Genomic DNA, 22,109 nt, shown 5'->3' on the forward strand with positions numbered 1-22,109 from the left:
TCAATGTGACAAATTTTTAATTTTTATTTTCTCGATTTATATCACAATTGTCCGTTTTTTCATTTCCTTTATTTTCTGTGTTTTTTTTTCGGCTATACAATTTTTCATTTGTTCAATTTTTCAAATTTTCAGACTTTGAATTTTCAGTTCGTCCATTTTTCAATTTTTAAATTTTTCACATTGCAATTTTTGGATTTCCAGTCTTCCGATTTTCCAATTTCATTAATTTTAAATATTTCTATTTCATAATACACATTTCTTTTTTTTTGATTTTTCACTTTTTCGATTCTTCAGATTTTCCAAGTTTTCATTTTGTAATTTTTCGTTTTTTATTTTTGATTTTTCAATTTTACAATTTCCCGACTTCCAAAATTTTCAAATTTTCGTTCCTTCAGTTTTTCGGTTTGCATCAGTTTTTCAATTTGGCAATTTTTCAATATTACAGATTTTCATTTTTCGATTTTTCAGTTTCTCACTATTTAATTTTTCCCTTTTACAATTTTTATTTTTTAACTTTCCCGATTTTTTAATTTTCACTTTTTCGATTTTATATCACAATTTTCCTTTTTTTGATTTCCTTTATTTTTTGTTGTTTCTTTCGATTTTACAGTTTTTCCTTTATTAAATTTTTCAAATTTTCAGGATTTTAGCAATTTTTCTTCAAATTTTCAAGTTTGATTTTCACTTTGTACATTTTTCAAGTTTTTATTATACACTTTTTCGTTTTTTGATTCCATGATTTTCCACGTTTAAAATTTTTCAATTTGCAGTTTTTCGATTTCCAGTCTTCCAATTTTTCAATTTCTTTAATTTTCAATATTTTGATTTTACAATACATATTTCTTGTTTTTATTTTTCACTTTTTCAATTTTTAATCTTTCGATTTTTCAAATTTTTGTTTGTTCAAATTTTCATGTCTGATTTTCACTTTTGACATTTTTCAAGTTTTCAGCATAAACTTTTTCGTTTTTTTATTTTTGATCTTTTAATTTTACAGTTTCTTGGCTTCTAAATTTTTCAATTTTTCGATTTGCATTATTTTAATTTTACAATTTTTCGATAGTAGTTTCTCATTTTTCGATTTTTCACACTCTCAGTTTTTAATTTTTGTCATTTTCAATTTTTCGTTTCCCCAATTTTTCAAGTTCTCGATTTTTATTTTTCATTTTTCCGATTTTTTAAATTTTCATTTTCTCGATTTTATATCACAAATTTTCATTTTTTCAATTCCTTTATTTTTCGTTGTTTCTTTCGATTTTTATTTATCAGTGTGGCAAATTTTTAATTTTTATTTTCTAGATTTATATCACAATTGTCCGTTTTTTCATTTTCTTTATTTTCTGTGTTTTTTTTTTCGATTTTACAATTTTTCATTTGTTCAATTTTTCAAATTTTCAGATTTTGAATTTTCAGTTCGTCCATTTTTCAATTTTAAATTTTTCAGTTTGCAGTTTTTGGATTTCCAGTCTTCCGATTTTCCAATTTCTTTAATTTTAAATATTTCTATTTCATAATACACGTTTCTTTTTTTTTCACTCTTTCGATTCTTAAAATTTTTCCAGTTTTCATTCAGTAATTTTTCGTTTTTTATTTTTGATTTTTCAATTTTATAATTTCTCGACTTCCAAAATTTTCAAATTTTCGTTCCTTCAGTTTTTCGGTTTGCATCAGTTTTTCAATTTGGCAATTTTTCAATATTACAGATTTTCATTTTCCGATTTTTCAGTTTCTCAATTTTTAATTTTTCCCTTTTCCAATTTTTTATTTAAAATTTTTATTTTTCATTTTCCCGATTTTTAAATTTTCACTTTTTCGATTTTATATTACAATTTTCCTTTTTTTGATTTCCTTTATTTTTTGTTGTTTCTTTCGATTTTACAATTTTTCCTTTATTAAATTTTTCAAATTTTCGGGTTTTTAGCAATTTTTCTTCAATTCTAGCTTGATTTCCATTTTGTACATTTTTCAAGTTTTTATTACACACTTTTTCGTTTTTTTATTTTTGATTTTTCAATTTTACAATTTGTCGACTTCCAAATTTTCCAATTATTCAATATTACAATTTCTCATTTTTCCATTTTTCACATTCTCGATTTTTAATTGTGCTCTTTTTCAATTTTTCAATACCCCTATTTTTATTTTGCATTTTCCTGATTTTTTATTTTTCATTTTCTCGATTTTATATCACAATTTTTTGTTTTTTCATTTCCTTAATTTTTGTTGTTTCTTTCGATTTTTCAATCTTTCGTTTATTCAATTTTTCAAATTTTCAGGCCAATCGCTTCCAATTCGTCGATTTTCCAATTTTTAAATTTTTCAGTTTGGAGTTTTGGGTTTCCACCCCTTTTTTTACTTTTTGGGTGTTCAATTTTTCGTTAAACTTCAGATTTCCCAAATTTTCGACAGTTTTATACTTCGATTTCTTAATTTTTTTTTCAACTTTTGGATGTTTTAATTTTTCTTTTTTAAAAAATTTTTTATTTTTTTTATTTCTCGATTTATCGAATTCATATGTTTGGATGTTTTAATTGTTCAATTTCTAAATTTATCAATTTCTCAATTTTTTTCTATTTCTCGATGTTTCGATTGTTCAGTTATCCGATTTATTTTTCAATTTTTTTAAATTCTCGAGTTTCGATTTGTCAATTTTTCAGTTTTTCGATTTTTAAGTTTTAGATTTTCGAATTTTTCTTTTTTGATTCTTTGATGTTTGGATTTCTCCATTTTTCAATTGTTCGATGTTTTAAATTTTAAATTTTTCGATTTCTGGACTTTTTGATTTTCCAGTTCTTCAGTATTTCTATTTTACAATTTTTCAAATTTCGACTTTGCTAAATTTTCAATTTTCCGATTTTTCGATTAATATATTTTTTTTTATTTTCCCGTTTCTCGAATTCGCAGTTTCGATTTTTCAGTTCTTCAATTTTCGACTGTTTTATATATATTTTGATTTGTGAATTTTTCGAGTTTTCAGTTCTCGCATATTTTAATTTTTCTTTTTTCCGATTTTTTTTATTTTTCGATTTTTCAATTTTTCGTTCCTTCAATTTTTCGGTTTGCATCAATTTTTCAATTTTTCAATATTACAGATTTTCATTTTTCGATTTTTCAGTTTCTCAATTTTTCATTTTTCCTTTTTCCAATTTTTTGTTTCCGATTTTATTTTTCATTTTCCCGATTTTTTAATTTTCCCTTTTTCGATTTTATATCTCACAATTTTCCTTTTTTTGATTTCCTTTATTTTTTGCTGTTTCTTTCGATTTTACAGTTTTTCCTTTATTAAGTTTTTCAAATTTTCAGGTTTTTAGCAATTTTTCTTCAAATTTTCAAGTTTGATTTTCACTTTGTACATTTTTCAAGTTTTTATTATACACTTTTTCGTTTTTTTATTTTTGATTTTTCAATTTTACAATTTCTCGACTTCCAAATTTTCCAATTTTTCAATATTAAAATTTCACGTTTTTCCATTTTTCACATTCTCGATTTTTAATTGTGTCCTTTTTCAATTTTCCGTCCCCTCAATTTTTCAACTCCCCGATTTTGATTTTGCATTTTCCTGATTTTTTATGTTTCATTTTCTCGATTTTATATCACAATTTTTTGTCTTTTCATTTCCTTAATTTTTGTTGTTTCTTTCGATTTTCCACTTTTTCGTTTATTCAATTTTTCAAATTTTCAAGCCAATCGATTCCAATTCGTCGATTTTCCAATTTTTAAATTTTTCAGTATGCAGTTTTGAGTTTCCACCATTTTTTTACTTTTTGGAGTTCTCAAATTTTCGACAGTGTTATACTTCGATTTCTTAATTGTTTTTTTCTACCGCCCACGTTTTTTGGTTTTCTAATAGAGCTATTAACGCACGCAAATGACGTCACAGCAGTTCGTTAATAGCGGAAAGGCGTTCTTTAATAGATCTGGTGTAATTTAGATCGGTAAGATTGGTAGCAATGACGAGAAATGTCAGGTGAATGTCAGTGGCAAATCTAAACTTAAATTTCCCACGTTTCCGGACGCGTAACTTCTTCGCAAGACATTTTAACCAATTTTAAATTACGAAAACTCGAATTGATTCGAATTACAATTGTTGTTGTGAAAATTCGAACCTCAAATATTTCGTGGTTAATGTCAGACCAACCCATCACCAACCACGACAAAAGTCCCCAGATTAAAAAAAAATGCAAATTTTAATGAAATTTTGGGAAAAAACGTGTGCGGTAGAAAAAATAGTATAAATAACTCGTTCATAAGGCCATTGAGGCACTCATCCTTTATATAACTCGCGGCTTCGCCGCTCGTTCTATAAACTTCGATTCGTGCCTCAATCTTTGCCTTATGAAACTCGTTCTTTAATATACTATTTCAACTTTTCGATGTTTTAATTTTTCTTTTTTAAAATTTTTCAATTTTTTTTTATTTCTCGATTTATCGAATTCAGATGTTTGGATGTTTTGATTGTTCAATTTCTCAATTTATCAATTTCTCAATTTTTTTCTATTTCTCGATGTTTCGATTTTCCAGTTTTTCGATGTTTCGATTTTTCAGTTATCCGATTTATTTTTGAACTTTTTTAAATTCTCGAGTTTCGATTTGTCGATTTTTCAGTTTTAGATTTTCGAATTTTTCTTTTTTGATTCTTTGATGTTTGGATTTCTCCATTTTTCAATTTTCGATATTTCAATTGTTCAATGTCTTAAAAAATTTTAGATTTTTCGATTTCTGGATTTTTTGATTTTCCAGTTCTTCAGTATTTCAAATTTTTACGTTGCTAAATTTTCAGTTTTCCGATTTTTCGATTAATATATATATTTTTTTATTTTCCCGTTTCTCGAATTCGCAGTTTCGATTTTTTGATTTTCGACTGTTTTATATATATTTCGATTTGTGAATTTTTCGACTTTTCACTTCTTGCATATTTTAATTTTTCTTTTTTCCGAATTTTTCGATTTTTCAATTTTTTGAGAACTCGATTTAGCGAGATTCGGATGTTTAGATGTTTTAATTGTCTCAGTTTTTGAATTTTTCGATTTATCGGTTTTTCGTTTTTTTACTTTTCGGCTTTTCGATTTTTGAATTTTCCGATTTTTCAATTGTCCAATTTTTTAAATTTTCAAGTTTGAATTTCTGAATTTTCAGTTTTCCGATTTCTCAATTAATCTATTTTTTGATTTTCCCATTTTCGACTTGCCAAGGTTTCGATTTTTCAGTTTTTCAGTTCCTCAATTTTTCGATTTTTCGATTCTTTAGGTTTGCAATTTTTCGGCTTTTCGATTTCCCAATTTTTCAAATTTTTAATTTCCAAATTTTTGGACATTTCGTTCAATTTTGTGAGTTTTCTCAGTTTTTCGATTCTTCAATTTTTCAATTTTGGGGTTTTTTTAGTATTTCGACTTTTGGATTTTTCACGTTCTGGATTTTTCGATTTCTCGACTTTTTATTCGATTTCTCGAGTTTTCAGTTCTTCTATATTTGAATTTTTCAATTTTCGAAATTGAAAGTTAATTATAAGTTACTTTTTTAAAAGACACATTAGAAAAACACGCAAGATTCGGTAATTCTCACTCACAGGGTGTGGGTGAGAATTTAAAAATTTGGCGATTGAAGTTTCTTCTTGTGAAAATATGGCAATGTATATTAAGAAAAAAAGGCGAAATACAAGCCCCGCCCACCCGCCCATTCTCAATTCTGACGACTTTTTTATTCGTCGTAAGCCAAGGGGCGGAGCTTAATTGTAAAATCCTTATTTTTCGACGAGAAAGTAAGTACCATATGAAATATGTTCTTGAGTAATTGTGCTATACAAAAAGAACAAAGTGTATTAATTAAAAAGAAAACCAAAAGACAAGCCCCACCCATCCGTCTCGATCTCAATCGTGATAAATTTTTCATTCGTTGTCAGACCGAGGGGCGGAGCGTAATTGCAAAAACGATATTTCCCTACACAAATTTATCATTTTAAACCTGTTTTAAGTTACTTGTTCTGAAAAGACGATTACGTATATTAAGAAAAAATGCAAAATGAGTCCCGCCCACCCGCCCTATCTCAATTGTGATGATTTTTTTATTCATTGTGAGTCAAGAGGGCTTAACATTAGTGGACCTCATCAAAATATGATTTTCCTGGAATTAGTGCTGTCAACCAGAAAAATCTCTATTTATCTTACAACGGCAACGTCAACGGCGAACAGCAGCGGCAGTTCATGAATCGACCTTAAAAATTGAGTCCTCAACAACACAGCACTAACCTTGATTAATCCGGGCATTATCATCGATAAGTGTTCGTCAGTCACGTCGGTAGGGTTCGTTTCGATCAGCTTCGTGAGCATTTTGATGGCCCCCAGGACCGGAGGGTAAGGACTCGTCTGGATTAAAGGCGCGAGCGTCGTCACGATGGTATGGAATGGACAAACGCTCATGGCGGCGGCAGTCGCTTCCGCCATTTTCACAACCTAGAGAAAACAGAAATTGTCAGCAGTCGCAACTTCGTACTTTTTATATTTATTAGAAATAAAATGTAAATATCTTCTCATTGTTCAAAACGGTGCTTAGGCAACCAATAATACGTCAATTGTAACTCTTGGTTATGCAACCAATAATACGCAAACTGTCAATAAATGGTACACATCCTTCGTTTTTTTAAAGGCATTTTATTGTGCACCTACCTCTCGTTTTTCATCACAGTGGGCATTCAGGACTCTCAACGTGAGCAACTCTACAAAATTGCACCAACAATCCTTCAGTTCCTTGCTTTGGAAAATCGCACTTAGGATTTCTAATACAATAACCTGAGTGTTCGTGTCTTTTTCATTCAAATTGTCTATCAGCAGACGAAGAAGCTTCCTGCAAACAAACCACTGCAATAAATCGCAACTCCCTTCCGAAACCTTACTTAAAATTTTGAACGATCGACTCCGTCTGCCCTTGCTTGATCATGTCGATCAACTGCGCCAGCAGCATCCTCTTCTCCTGCACGGGCGTCGGATGATCCACCACGCACTTCTCGAAAATGTTCTTAATAATATCAGACTCCTTCCACTCGCCCAGACTCTTGTAGCCGTTCGAGTCGGTTTCCGTGATCCCGTTGACGGAAGTGTACGGCGGCAAGGACCTGGGTCCGGAACGGGAATTGAAATTGGCCCGAATGGTGAGATCTTCCATCCTCTCCTCCAGGATGCCGATGTCGCTTTTGATGTCGTTCCCGATGGACATCTGCGATATTCCTGAATCTTGCGACGTGGTATCTCTGTCTCTGTCTAATTTCGAACCTAGCGTCTCGTAGCTGTAGTTCTGGATCTCGGCGGTGGTCTTCCTCAGACTCCTGTAGATCTCCTCTTGGTCTAGACCCTCGCGCAGGGGCGGCGTCCCAGGTGACAGGGTCTTCGGGCTGGGGTTCACCAGAGGGCTGCCCGGCTCGCTCCCGGTCGAGTTTTTCCTCATGTGGTTGTGGACTATGCTCCTGGCGACGTCTTGCTGCTCCTTGGACAACTCGGACAGCATCATCGTCACCTGCAACCAACCACGTTACCACCACACCATTACTACTATTATCTATACTTATATAATAAAACTGAAGCTTTTGTTTATTTGAACACGTTTATCTCAGAAACTACTGGTTCAAATTCAAAAAATCTTTTTGTGTTGGATAGTCTATGTATCATATCTACATATAGGCTATATAACATTACGCTACGATCATTAGGAGCGAAGTGGCAATGAAAAATTCGGAAAAACGGGAAAATTATTCCTCCTTTGAGAGCTTCCGTTGCGTACGCTGCTTAAACGGTTAAAGTTACGTAAAAATCATGTATGACGAAATTGTTCCCCTCTAAAAGTTCTAAAGAAAAGTCCGCGACAGCATATGTCTATCTTTTAAAGTCGACTCAGTATAACCTTTTTTATGGTAATGAAATTTGTTCTAAAATAATAATGCATTATGTGTAAAATTCTCGCGTCACAGTGTTTGTAACCGAACTTCTCCGAAATGGGTTGACCGATTTGTATGAAATTTTTTATGTATATTCGGTAGGTCTGAGAATAGGTTGTAAACTATTTTTTAAACCCCTAAGTGATAAGGGTGGCCCACCCTAAAAAATGTTGGTCTATTTTTTGGACAACATTTTTTATTTTTATTTTTTTAAGAATTGGCATCAAAAAATACACATAACCCTAAATTTTCACCTTTCTACCACCAACCCCCATTTTTTAATCGTCTATATAATAAAAATCAATTGCTGTTCCTGTTAGTCTCGCTAAGACTCAAAAACGGCTTGACCGATTTGAAGAATTTTATATATTACGGGGATGGTTTATAAATAAAAAAAATAAGGAAAACTTAAAAGAACAGTTAAAAAATAAAAAAATCTAAAAATTTTGTACGGGAATCGCCACTTCGAATTAATTCAATAGTTGGCATTTCTGACGGACCTGTCGTCTAACTGACGTGTCACACAAAACTAATTCTTCCGTGCAATTGTGAAAAGTATATTGCATTTCAAATCGTTCTTTGTTTTTCGTAAAAAAAAACGTCGTTTATTTTAAGAAAAGTCTTGGTGAATTTAATTACACATTGCGAAAGTTTCTTATTAATTTTGATCTGCCATTCTATTTACCTATATTCACTTTGTTGGTTTCGACAAAACCTCAAACTTTACCGTTATTTGAGGATTTAATTTGAAGTTTTCAATATTTTAAAATTCTCAAGACAAAATTTACAGATTTGATTGACTGTGAAAATAATTCTGTGTCGTTTTATGAAGTTCATTAAAATGCCGAGAAGACGACAGTCTCACATAGGTCCACGAAGTCAATCAAATGTGCGACGAACTACCTCAGGTGCAAACCGCAATGATTTATTTCATGGGTAATTCGGATATGGAAGTTGATCAGCGTTGTGCTCATAATCAACATGAATAAAATGAATAAAACTGAGTAGAAACTAATATTCGAAGTACGGAGTACCTACTTCATTATTACTCTTATATACCTGAGCATCTACTCTATGTACTGAGTACCTACTTGGAAACATTGTATATCCCCGGACACAAATTGAACATCTACGCGTTTTGTGAGCATTTAATCTAAAAATGAGGATCGGCGTGGCAAATAACTGAGCTGTCTGTAAAGCAGTTTAGAAAACGAGTAGGATCGTTGTAAGAGTGAATTTTAACTAAACATGGCGACTTTCATGAACGTGGAACGTCGTCAAAAGGTGCATTCAGTTTGAAAAACACATTAGGAGCATGAATATCGAAAATTTTTCAGGTAATTAACTCTTATTTATGCATAAATTGTGCAGTGCGTTTTTTATAACACTGGCCATAGAGATTCTCATCTCAAGGTGTCTACCCCATACTAACTTATATTTTGGTGACTCGATTTTTGCTTTGATGGTTGAACACTGTCACTGTTGTCCTTTTTTGTTGTATCGAGATGCTATTTGAGCATCAACTGTTACCTACTGAAGTATTAATATCATCTAGAAAAACTAGAAATATTTTGATTTGATATTCGAGTAGATACTTCGTATTTCGAGTATGAGCATCTATTGAGTTTTATTTATATCAACCATTGTCAAAAAATTGATCGAACGTTGTTTTGACAGAACTTCCTTCGCACCAAAAGTATAATGAAACATATTCAGCATTTTCGAGTTGAGTATTTTCTTCACACAATTTTGTGATGACCTAATCAACATTTACGATCAACACGTATACCACCTTGGATTGGTGCAGTGTAATACTAAAAATAACTGTATTGTATTCCCAAAATTATCTGCGAAAATCGAGTGAGCCATTCCATCAATTTTTTGGGGGCAATAAATAAATATTCTTAACAATTTACCATGCTTACAATAACTTTAAAACGTCTGCAAGATCTCAAAGTATTCATTTTTGCAACTCTTGAGTTATTCACTAAAATAAATTGACTGATCCATACATTTTTTGCAGTCACTGTAAAAGCAAATCTAAAAAATATGAATGCAATGATAAATTACGAAAATATACTGATGATATTTTCCACATTTTAGATAGGATCTATTCGGCAAAATCTTGAGATGACGTCTTCAAGTTTTTGGGCTTGATAAACAGATATATTTTGATTGAAAACCTACCATGTCAAACAGTAACTTCAAAACCTCTGCAATATTTCAAAATTCAGTTTTATAATTCTTGATTCAATCAATAAAATAAATTGACTCAGTGATTAATTTTTTTGAGACACCCCCTATAAGCAAAACTAAAAAATATGAATGGAATGATAAATCACAAGTATAGTCTCATCCTATTTTGGACATTTTAGATAGAATTCATTTGGCAAAATTTTGGGCTGACGTCATCAATTTTTTGGAGGGGATAAGTAAATATATTTTGAATAAAAATTTATTATGCTTATCATATGTTTAAAACATCTGCAAGATTTCAAAGCATTCGATTTTGCAGATTCAAAATTAAATTGTAGGTGAAACGAAGTTCACGAGGTCAGCTAGTTATTAATACCTGAGGTGTGTTGCAGTTCCACATCGCCACAATACAAATCTTCGCCGCGTTCCTCAACTCCACCGACTTCATGTCTTGCGTGAAAGCCACGATCTTCTGGAGCGCCTGATTGGCCGGCGCCGCCCCCACGAACTGGCTGCCGTCGGCGCAGTTGCATAGCGCCGTCAGGAACGTCAACACCACCGTCTTGACTTTGACGTTAGGCGTCTGCGTCGCGTCCACCAGGAACCTATACACGTTCTGCATGAGCAGCGGTATCGGGAAGTTGGCGCGCACGATCTCCAGCGTGGCCATCAGCTTCGACTGGACGGAGTTGAGGGTTTCCGTGCCGATCTTGAGGAAAACTCGCTGCAGAAGAACGTACACCCAGCTGTGGAGGTCGTTCTTGTGCATCTTGATCACTTCGTGGAGGGTGTCCAGGAACACGCTCAGACCTTTCGTGTGCGAGTCCATGAACATCTTCGTGAAGATCTCGGTCAGGTATTTTAGCTCGCCGGGGGTTAGCGGCACTTCGTTGCTGAGGTAATATTGCAGGGATAAGAGGCCGTCCTTGCGCTCCTGCCACACGGTGCTGGCGCAGAGGGAGATGATCTCGTTGATGTCCTGCAAGAAAAGGGAGTTAGAGGGGGCGGTGACTAGAGCGACACCATTGTGAAAAACACCAAATTTGAGTTTTATGGTTTCTAAATGTGGCAAGAAAGTGGTAGAATCGAAACCTCGGTTTTGTATACACAGGTGTCCCCAAATTTTTCACTATTTTGATCCGGAGTCTAGAGGTCGATTTATAAACTTGCCGCTGACGTTGCCGTTGTAAGATAAATAAACACGCAGCAAAGGTATGCGCCGTTTCATTCGTTGACGTTGCAATTAAGCTCCACCCCCTTGACTCACGACGAATAAAAAATCGTCATAATTGTGATAGGGCGGGTGGGCGGGGCTTACATTTTGCTTTTTTTTCTCAATAGTCATCTTATCACAACAAGAACCTAGAAACATTTTTTAAATAGTAAATTTAATGGGTGGAGCTTGTCTTTTGGTTTTCTTTTTTAATGAATACATTTAGTTTTCTTTGTATAACACGATTACTTAAAAACGTATTTAACATGATAATTTCTCGTAAAAAAATAAGGTTACGGCGAATAAAAAAAATCATCCGAATTGAGATAGGGCTGGTGGGCGGGGCTTATATTTAGCTTTTTTTTATTAATATACATAGCCATCTTTTCCCAACAAGAAACTTAAAATCTGGTTAAAATGGTACATTTTTTGTAAGGAAATATGGATTTTGCAGTAATGGGGCGGAGCCTAATTGCAAAATCAAAATTTCGTTATACAAATTTTCCATTTTAAACATATTTTAAGTTTCATGTTGTAAAAAGAAGTCTACACATGTTAAAACAAAAAGGCAAAATGTAAGCCCGCCCACCCACCCTGTCTCAATTGTGATGATTTTTTTTATTCGCCGTGAACCAAGAGGGCGAAGCTTAACTGCAAAATACTTATTTCTTTACAAGAAATTAAAAACATGTATGAGTATCATGTTGTTCAAAGAATACTATGTATATTTAGAAAAAAAAGGGAAAATATAGACCCCCGCCCACCCACCCTATCTCAATTGTGATGACTTTTTTTTATTCTTAGAAACGTAAAAACACGTTTAAACTGCTACACTTTTGTGGGGAAATATGGATTTTGGAAATAGACTCCGCCCCTAGATCTAGCAACGAATGAAAACTTCCATTACTACATGTTTAGATCAGGGCAGGTATGGGTGGGTCTTAATCTTTGGCTTTAATTTTTCTTAATAACATAGTATTTTTTGAACACGATACTCAAAAACATGTTTTCAATTTTTCGTAGATAAATAGGAATTTTGCAGTTAAGCTCCGCCCTCTTGACTCACAATGAATAAAAAAAAATCATCACAATTGAGATAGGGCGGGTGGGCGGGGCTTATGTTTTGCCTTTTATTTCTTAATATGTGCAGTCATCTTTTCACAACAAGAAATTGGAAACATTTTTAAAATAGTAAATTTGTATAGGGAAATATAGATTTTACAATTAAGCACCGCCCCTCGGCTTACGACGAAAAAAAATCATCAGAATTGAGACAGGGTGGGTGGGCGGGGCTTATATTTTGCCTTTTTTAGTTAATATACATGGCCATCTTTTCACAACAAAAAACTTAATACATGGTTAAAATGGTACATTTCCGCAAGGAAAGTCTACACATATTAAAAAAAAAGGCGAAATCTAAGCCCGCCCACCCACCCTATCTCAAATGTAATGATTTTTTTATTCGTCGTGAACCAAGAGGGCGAAGCTTAACTGGAAAATTTTTATTTCTTTACAAGAAATTTAAAAAAAAAATGCTTTTAAGTATCGTGCTATTCAAATACCATGTATATTAAGAAAAAAATCCAAAATATAAACCCCGCCCACCCACCCCATCGCAATTGTGATGATTTTTTTTATTCTTAGAAATTGAAAAGACGTTTAAAATGGTAAATTTTTGTTAGGAAATATCGATTTTGCAATTAGGCTCCGCCCCTAACGCTGCCAACGAATGAAAACTTCATTACTATTTAGATCAGGGCAGGTATAGGTGGGGCTTAATCTTTGGCTCTAATTTTTTCTTAATTCCTTGTAGACAAATATTAAGGATTTTGTAATTAATTTCCGCTCTGTTGGCTCTCGACGATTAAAAAAAAAATGATCACAATTGAGATAGGGCGGGCGGGCGGGGCTTATATTTAGCCTTTTTTTCTTTATACATAGCCATCTTTTCACGACAAGAAACTTAATACACGGTTAAAATAGTACATTTTTGTAAGGAAATATGGATTTTGCAGTTATGCTTAATTGAAAAATCGATATTTAAGTTTCATGTTGTAAAAAAAGTCTACACATATCAAAATAAAAAGCCAAATGTAAGCCCGCCCACCCGCCCTATCTCAATTGCGATATTTTTTTTATTTGCCGTGAACCGAGAGGGTGGAGCTTAACTGCAAAATATTTATTTCTTTACAAGAAATAAACATCTTCTTGAGTATCGTATTCTTCAAAGAATAATATGTATATTTAGTAAAAAAGGGAAAATATAGACACCGCCCACCCACCCCATCTCAATTGTGATGAATGAAATATGGATTCTGGAATTAGGCAGATATGGGTGGGGATTAATCTGTGGCTTTAATTTTTTTTTTTAATATACATAGTATTCTTTGAACAACTCGACACTCAAAAACATGAGAAATACGGATTTTGCAGATAAACTCCTCCCTCTTGGCTCACAATGAATAAAAAAATTATCACAATTGAGACCGGGTGGGTGGGCGGGGCTAGATTTTGCCTTTGTTTTTCTTATTATGTGTAGTCACCTTTTCACAAGTAACTTGAAACATTTTTAAAATGGTAAATTTGCATAGGGAAATATCGATTTTCCAATTACGCTCCGCCCCGAATGAAAAATGTCATCACGACTGAGATCGAGACGGGGGTGGGGCTTCTCTATTGGTTTTCTTTTTTAATGAATACATTTAGTTTTCTTTGTATAACATGATTGCTTAAGTACATATTTCAAATGGTAATTTCTCGTAAAAAAATAAGAATTTTACAATTAAGCTCCGCCCTTCGGCTGATTCACAGCGAATAAAAAAAATCACCACAATTGAGATAGGGCGGGTGGGTGGGGGTACATTTCTGCAAGGAAATATGAGGCGGAGCCTAATTGCAAAATCGATATTTCCTTATACAAATATTCTATTTTACATTTTTTAAGTTTCATGTTGTGAAAAGAAATCTACATATATTAAAACAAAAAGGCAAAATGTAAGCCCGCCCACCCGCCCCGTCTCAATTGTGGTAACTTTTTTTATTCGTCGTGAACCAAGAGGGCGAAGCTTAACTGCAAAATACTTATATCTTTACAGGAAATAAAAAACATGTTTTTTAGATTCTTTAATTTTTCGATACATATTTCAATTTGTCAATTTTTAATTTTTCGATTTCTCGATTTTTCAGTTCGCCATTTCTATTTTTCAACTTTTTCAATTTTAGGTTTTTGAATTTTTTGATGTTTCGATCTTTAGATCTTTCGACTTTTCGACTCTTCTGTATTAATTTTTCGGTTTTTGAATTTTTCAATTTAATTTTTTTTTTCGATTGTTCAATTTTTTTTATTTAAAAATTTTCGATTTTTCGATTTCTTTTTTATGGAGATTTTGAAATTTCGATTTTTCGATTGTTCAATTTTTATATTGCTAGCTTTTTAAATTTTTCGACGTTTCTAAATTTCCGATTTTTAAGATTCAAAATTTTTCGATTAGTCGATTTCTTAGATTTTCGACTTTCACATCTTGACTTCTCAATTTCTCGATTTTTCGATTTTTCAGTTTTCAATTCTTCAGTTTTTCGATTTTTCGTCGTCGATTTCTCATTTTGATTTCTCAATTTCCCGATTTTTCAATTTTGGGATTTTTCAATTTCTCTCCGGTTTTTCGATAACAGTTTTGAGATTCAATTTTTTTACTTTTCAATGTATCGATTTCTCGATTTTTTAGTTTTTGGGTTTTCGATGTTTAAAGTTTACATTTTTCAATTTCAAAATTTTTCGATTTTTCAGTTTTCAATCCTTCAATTTTTCGTTTTTTTAATTTCACTTTTTCTTCAATTTTTCGATATTTCAGGTTTGAGATTTTTCAAAATTTCGATTCAATTTTTCGACTTTTGGATTCTCAATTTTTCGATTTTTAAATTCACAATTTTTCAATTTTTCGAGATTTTTAAAATTCCAGATTTTTCGATTTTTTTTTTTTATAGATTTTGAACTTTCCATTTTTCGATTGTTCAATTTCTCAGTTTTTAGATTCAGAAAAAAATCCAAAATATAAACCCCGCCCACCCGCCCTATCTCAAATGTGATGATTTTTTTTATTCGTCGTGAACCAAGAGGGCGAAGCTTAACTGCAAAATAGTTATTTCTTTACAAGAAATTAAAAAAAAATGTTTTCGAGTATCGTGTTATTCAGATACCAAGTATATTAAGAAAAAAATCAAAAATATAAACCCCGCCCACCCGCCCTACCTCAATTGTGATGATTTTTTTAATTCTTAGAAACCTAAAACACATTTAAAATGGTGAATTTTTGTTAGGAAATATGGATTTTCCAATTAGGCTCCGCCCCTAAGGCTGCCAACGAATGAAAACTTCATTACTATTTAAATCAGGGCAGCTATGGGTGGGGATTAATCTTTGGCTTTAATTTTTTCTTAATTTCTTGTAGACAAATATTAAGGATTTTGCAGTTAATTTCCGCTCCGTTGACTTTCGACGATAAAAAAAAATCATCAGAATTGAGATAGGGCAGGTGGGCGGGGTTTATATTTTGCGTTTTTTTTTTTTAATATACGTAATCGTCTTTTCAGAACAAGAAACTTAAAACATGTTTACAATAGCAAATTCTTGTAGAAAAATATGAAACTTGCAATTAAGCCCCACCCCTCTATCTGACAACGAATGAAAAATTCATCACAATCACATCTCAAAAACATATTTTTAATTTCTCGTAGAGAAATAAGGATTTTGCAGTTAAGTTTCGCCCCATTGACTCACGACGAATAAAAAAAATCATCACAATTGAGATAGGGTGGGTGGGCGGGGCTACATTTTGGCTTTGTTTCTTTTTATATGTAGACTTATTTCGGCAACAAGAAACTTTAAACATGTTAAAAATAATAAACTTTTGTAGTAATCAACTTAAATCCGCCACTTTTCTACTACAACCCCTTTAATTATGGCAAAAGTTGAACGTCAAAGTTACTATACTTGGCAACAAATATAAATGACAATTTCCAGCTCTAAAAGCAGCGTGAACTTCAACGTCAACAGCACGTTTATAAATCCCACTTCAATCTGATACGTTGCACGGAAAATAGTGGCGTCCACACACAATGGGACACCCGTGCGTGGTCACTACACCAAGCATTCCCAGCTAGTAATAACTCAGTCATGCAAAGTCCGTCCTCAGAAAAAAACGTCTAAATAAGCAAACCAAAATGAACTGCAACCACTAGTGCGTAATGTTGTTAAAGAATGAGATTAGTACAATCCGTAACGTAAAATTACTTACACGGCAGGGTTCCCACAACTCCCTGCTCGAAAGTCTTTGCTGAGAACCACTCCATGAATATGACTGACAAAAAAACGCTTCGTTATCACAAGCACAACATAAAACATCGATTACGAAACGAAAAAACATCAAGCTTGACGACATTAACGCATCAAGCAACACGTAAACTAAACACTTACGTCACTGGGTCGCCTAAACGAATCAAAAGATCTCTCCGAACATACGCTAGACGTCTCGGATTCGTCTGAGTGGTTTTCCAAGGAACGCATGGTTTTCCTGGGGCTCCGGTAGTGGTCCGCTGAGTCATTCTAGACACAATAGTAGTAAGCGACCAAAAAGTCTCGTAAGAAAATACTCACGAAAGCGTCCGCCAAAGCGTTTTCGGCCTCTCGACTCTGCTGGAGGATTTTCTGGGCTAGCACGGGCCTGGAGGCCGGGCTCAGAGGAGGCCTCTCGCTTCCTCGGTTTCTAAATCTACCCAGAGTGGATCGGTTGGGGCTGGTCTCTCTGGAGGTGTCCCGCGATCCGGTGGTGGACCTGGGGATGCCTGAAGACAGTCTTCGAGGTCTGGGAGAATCGTGCTCCGTGCTCCTATTGTACAAGTAGGCCAGACGCGAACTCGGAGAGCCCGATCTGCTGGTCGCTGCAACGCTTATTATTACGAGAGTTCGATAATCAGTGAAAATAGTTACGTTGAGATTGCGAGTTTCTGTTCCTCGTTCTTCCGAGGCGTTCTGGCGACTGGGTGGAGACCGTGTCGGCGGCTTTCCTCGGCCGTGCTGGACAACAAATACTTAAAATTCGGCATTTTCAAAACGACGATTAGTTAATAATTGTTAAAAAAAATGTTAAATACCTGATTGCGCAACCTCTCCCTCTAAAGACATGGAAAAAAGCAACAACTAGGTTAGAAAATGGTAAGAACACTCCTAAAACTAAAGCATGTTAAAATCTACGATTACGTCGCTTGCTGTTATTCGAATTAGAATACAAAAAAGATATTCGTATTATTTTTATTATTATTATTAGTGAGCAGGGTGATAACAGATGTACTAGTACCCCCCGACAAGTAAGCACTTACGCAGACTAGCCGTCCCCGACGATATTTTATTACGCCCCATGGCGGCATATTGAGCTCGCACTTTCGCCCTCTGGGCCGCCTGCAAATCGATGGCTGAATTGCTTCGGAAGCCTTTGCGGCCTGAATCTGAAAACCGAAAGCTCCGATTACTCTCAGATTGAAAACTTGGCTAGATTAACAATGTACAACGAACTGACGTACTTTCCCTTGAGAGTACCGGTATCCCGCTACGTTGTCTGTAGCTTCTGGGCAACGAAGGCGCCCTCTGAAGGCCACCACCGGTACCGGTGAGGTTTTCGGTGCTACCTGACGTCCCAGCAGCAAAACAGATTAAAAAATTTTAAATCACCACTTCCCTTAATTAGCGTTTTGTATGGTTGCGCTTGCGATAACCTGCTTCCGGTGCAATTTCTACACGAGTCGGTTTTATCAAATCGCACACAAATCCCCCACGTACTGCTCAAAGCCTGACTTAATGGAGTTTGTTATTGCAGTGACACGCATGCACAGTTCCATTAATTGCGAAAATAAGCAAAACTTGCATCATTAGAGTCAATAGAGGTTGATTAAACGTCGCTGTTTATTTGAGGATGCGGGAAATCATTAATATATTTTCCGATTTCTGTAATTTCGCTAAATTTTGTCCTAATTTCCAAATTTCGTGTTAAATGTCTGCATCACGAAGTGTAAAAAACACCGTATTTAATTAAGTGATAATCACATGTGTTCCGTGACTGTCGCCACTTTTAAATCTATTTATAATAAAGTTGCGTGATGGCGGGCGCAAGCTTGGAAAAAATTAAACGTTGTTAATTGCACATTACGTTTATTTTGAGCTATAAAACATTACAACTGTTTGGCTATTTATTTATAAAAAAATATAATTACAATGAGGTTAAGGTGACTCGATAACAAGTGGTTAAATAATGATTTAAAAGTAAGATGGGAGTTAAGGAAGAAACGTTAATAGACGTATATAATTCGAGTCAAAAAATACTCTCTAACTTAAGTAACAAAAATAATGGATGCTTATTTACATAATACAGGAAGACAAATCATTTTCTAAAAAATATAAATCTACTCCTTCGTGATTTCTGAAAAAATATATTTAAATTGTTGGTCATTCAGGTATAGTATGGAAAACATCCCCATGCAGAAAGAAAATCGTACACCAAAAATATTCAAAGTAACAAAAATGGAAAAACTACTAAAATGGCTGTTTTAAAAAAAAGCTAGATTCATTACGAAGGTTAGAAAAGACTTGGAAATATTAGGACCACAATTCTGATTATCCAACCAAAACTACCACCGTCATATAGATATGGATCGTCTTTTTTAGAAACTGAGACGGTTTGGGGAAACACCAAAATTTAAAAACAAGAAATTTCTAGCTTAAACTCGACAATTTTTCTAGGGTTTCAGACTTAAAAGACCTACCGAAAAATGGTGGAAAAAGAACATGCAAACTGTTAAAAAATATCTGCCTTTTTAGAACCTGACAAGCATCTTTGCACTGAAAAATGACACTACCATCCAAATAATTTTAAAAAACGCACTCTATAGTGTGTACCAATTTTAAAACAAAAAACTTCTTTTGTCTAAATAGCCAAACCAATTATTTTTACAAACAAAAAAATTATCACCGCTTTCTAAATTCTGAACACAAGTTTAAAACTCATCGTGCTTCTAGCGATATAAACTCCCAAAAGTTCATTATTCTCATAAACGTCTATTTTTATCGTCTAATTACTCGTCGGCTAACTTTGACTTAAACCCCTTCAGCGCCTAAAACCTTTGAAACACCGTTTTTATTTTAATTCAAATTAAATCACCTTCTTGTGACAAGCAAAACAAAACTCGTTACCAAAAGGTTAACAACGCGATCGATCTAAACGCGATTTGAACCTTAACCTTTCTTTTTCATTATTGCCAATCCATATACAACATAACTTTGCCTACGCCCCCAAAAAAAAATAAATTATAAAAAATAGAAATTAAAAAAATCGTACCTGTGGCACTTTGCGGCGTTGCCAAAGTCCGTCCATACCCCCTCGGCGTCTTGAACCCGCTCGCTAGATTATTATTAGACGAACTCGCCGACATCCCATCCCCTTGTAAGGCCCTTCGGTAACTAGGCTCCAGACTCTGCAGCAGCGCTTCCGCCTGGTCCGGGAAGTGTTCCCGGAAGCCCCGGAACGCCCTGCAACCACCTCATTACCTGGCGAACTTTTGCAACCCTCCAACCTACTTTCGCGATGACACCCTGGCGTCCGGGTCGGCGTCCGCGATTCCCTTCTTCACGGCCTCCTGGAGGGCCGCCACGTGCCGCTCGAGCGAGTGCGGAGGCCAGTTGTTGAGGATGTAGTCGAGGAACTCGCAGCAGCTCCTGCGGATGTCCTTGCTCTTGGAGGTGGCGGCGTGGCTGGTGATGATGGGGATGAGGCGCGGGCTGTGGATGTTCTGGATGATGAACCTCAGGGTGACGATGCCGGACGTGGACATGATCTGCAAAGGGTGAGGGTGAAGATGGGGTCGGCGGGTCGGGGGCGGTTACCTTGGCCGAGTTCTGGATCAGGTTGAGTAGGGGCAGCATGAGGAGCTCGGCGGTTCGGTCGAATTTGCTGCCTATGACCTGGGATAGGTAGGCGATTGTGATGCAGGCTTCTCGCACCACCTGGGATCGCAGGTCTTTGATGGTGGCCTGGAGGGGGATGTCGAGTTGCTTAAGGCCGTGGTGGAATTCTTCGTAGTTCATCGCGTCGGCGAGGATGAGGGCGCGGATTTTTTTCAACTGTGGGGGAAGTTACGTTACTTGAGGTGTAATAGGGCCGGGTCAGCACAAGTCAGGTCAAGTAAATGAAATATATATCTTTACATATTTTAAGTGACCGCTTCCTAGGCTGTACAGCCACAGCTTATTTTTTCAATTACGATGCGACGTTGCCACGTTATTGTAATTTTTTTGGAATTTTGGAGCATAGAAAGGTTTACAAAAAAAAAATATAGTGGAGTTATTTTTAAAATCTCTGTTACAACATTTTGTGAGGAGATAAAGAAACAACACTCTGTATAGTTAAACATAATTTTAAAGTATATTCTTCAAAGAATTGTTCAACTTTCACCACTGATTTTCTTTAGTGACCCACCCTGTATATATTAAGCTAAAAAATTCTCTCTTATATTTTTAATAAAAAACTTGCGTTATAAAAATTCATCTAAAGTTATTTAGATGATAATTCCCTAGTTCCCACAATAGAATTTAATAAATCTAGTTTCCTAGATGAAAATACGAAAATGCCAAAAACGAATTTATTGCGGTTCAATTTATACGGTACATTTATGAAGTTAATTAAGCGTCACCGCTAAAAATTGTGTTGGTTTAACGATCGGTTGATCTTCACATAGTGGCCATACGCAATTTTCCGATTTGTACTACAATTTTTCATTTTTCGATTTTTTTTTTTAATTTCCATTTTCTCGATTTTATATCAATTTTTCGTTTTTTCATGTCCGTTATTCTTCAATGTTTCTTTCGATGTTATAATTTTTCGTTTATTCGAGTTTTCAAAATTTCAAACTTTGATTTTTCGATTCCTGTTCCCCAATTTTTTAATTTTTAATTTTGCAAGTTTTGGATTTCCACTTATCCGATTTTCCAGTTTCTTTACAATGAATATTTCGTTTTTTCGATTTTTCTTTCTCAAATTTTAATCTGTCGATTTTCCAAATTTTTGTTTCATCAATTTTTCAAGTTTTTGATTTCTAGTTTTCAGATTTTTCATGTTTCATGCTATACTCTTTCGTTTATTCAGTTTTGATTTTTCAGTTTTTGAGTTTCTCAATTTTTAATTTTTCGAGTTTTTAATTATTCGTTTCCTCGATTTTTCAAGTTTTTTTTTAATTTTCCATTTCCCGATTATTTTTAATTTCCATTTTCTCGATTTTATATTAGTTTTTCGTTTATTCGAGTTTTCTAAATTTCAACTTTGATTTTTCAACGTCTGTTTTCCAATTTTTTAATTTTTCAAATTTTGCAATTTTTGGATTTCCACTTTTCCGGTTTCTTTACAATGAATATTTCGTTGTTTTCGCTTTTTAACTCTCTCAATTTTTCATCTGACGATTTTTCAAATTTTCGTTTCAGCAATTTTTCAAGTTTTTGATTTCCAGTTTTTAGATTTTTCATTTTTCATGTTATACCTTTTCGTTTATTCAGTTTTGATTTTTCAATTTTATAATATCCTCATTTTTTATTAATTTTTTTATTTTTCATTTTTCAATTTTTCAGTTTCTCAATTTTTAATATTTCGATTTTTAATAATTCGTTTCCTTAAACTTCCAATTTTTTTTTACTTTTCATTTCCCGATTTATTTAATTTCCAATTTCTCGATTTTATATCAATT

At 33.9% G+C, this 22,109-nt stretch overlaps 1 protein-coding gene across 7 annotated transcripts in view; it reads right to left on the reverse strand.

Annotated features, from left to right (window-relative positions):
* The window catches only part of LOC135126232 (CLIP-associating protein), a 61,775-nt gene that overhangs the window by 1,900 nt on the left and 37,766 nt on the right, over positions 1-22,109 (reverse strand). For 2 of the 7 annotated variants that reach the window (XM_064052121.1, XM_064052119.1), the window contains 14 exons: positions 20,260-20,496; positions 19,954-20,210; positions 19,715-19,905; positions 17,907-18,011; positions 17,706-17,831; positions 17,481-17,501; positions 17,317-17,403; positions 16,984-17,267; positions 16,804-16,932; positions 16,625-16,687; positions 10,494-11,096; positions 6,887-7,503; positions 6,660-6,837; positions 6,243-6,446 (listed from right to left, as the gene is read on the reverse strand). In XM_064052121.1, coding sequence (XP_063908191.1) covers positions 6,243-6,446; positions 6,660-6,837; positions 6,887-7,503; positions 10,494-11,096; positions 16,625-16,687; positions 16,804-16,932; positions 16,984-17,267; positions 17,317-17,403; positions 17,481-17,501; positions 17,706-17,831; positions 17,907-18,011; positions 19,715-19,905; positions 19,954-20,210; positions 20,260-20,496 — 3,102 coding nt within the window. The remainder of the gene's footprint in view (positions 1-6,242; positions 6,447-6,659; positions 6,838-6,886; positions 7,504-10,493; positions 11,097-16,624; positions 16,688-16,803; positions 16,933-16,983; positions 17,268-17,316; positions 17,404-17,480; positions 17,502-17,705; positions 17,832-17,906; positions 18,012-19,714; positions 19,906-19,953; positions 20,211-20,259; positions 20,497-22,109) is intronic. The other 5 variants (XM_064052122.1, XM_064052124.1, XM_064052120.1 and 2 more) reach the window with 5 other exon arrangements.

This window comes from Zophobas morio, unplaced genomic scaffold (genome assembly GCF_036711695.1).
Source record: "Zophobas morio isolate AGI-343-1 ecotype UQ-CSIRO unplaced genomic scaffold, CSIRO_AGI_Zmor_V1 ptg000010l, whole genome shotgun sequence".
Classification (NCBI taxonomy): Eukaryota; Metazoa; Arthropoda; class Insecta; order Coleoptera; family Tenebrionidae; genus Zophobas; species Zophobas morio.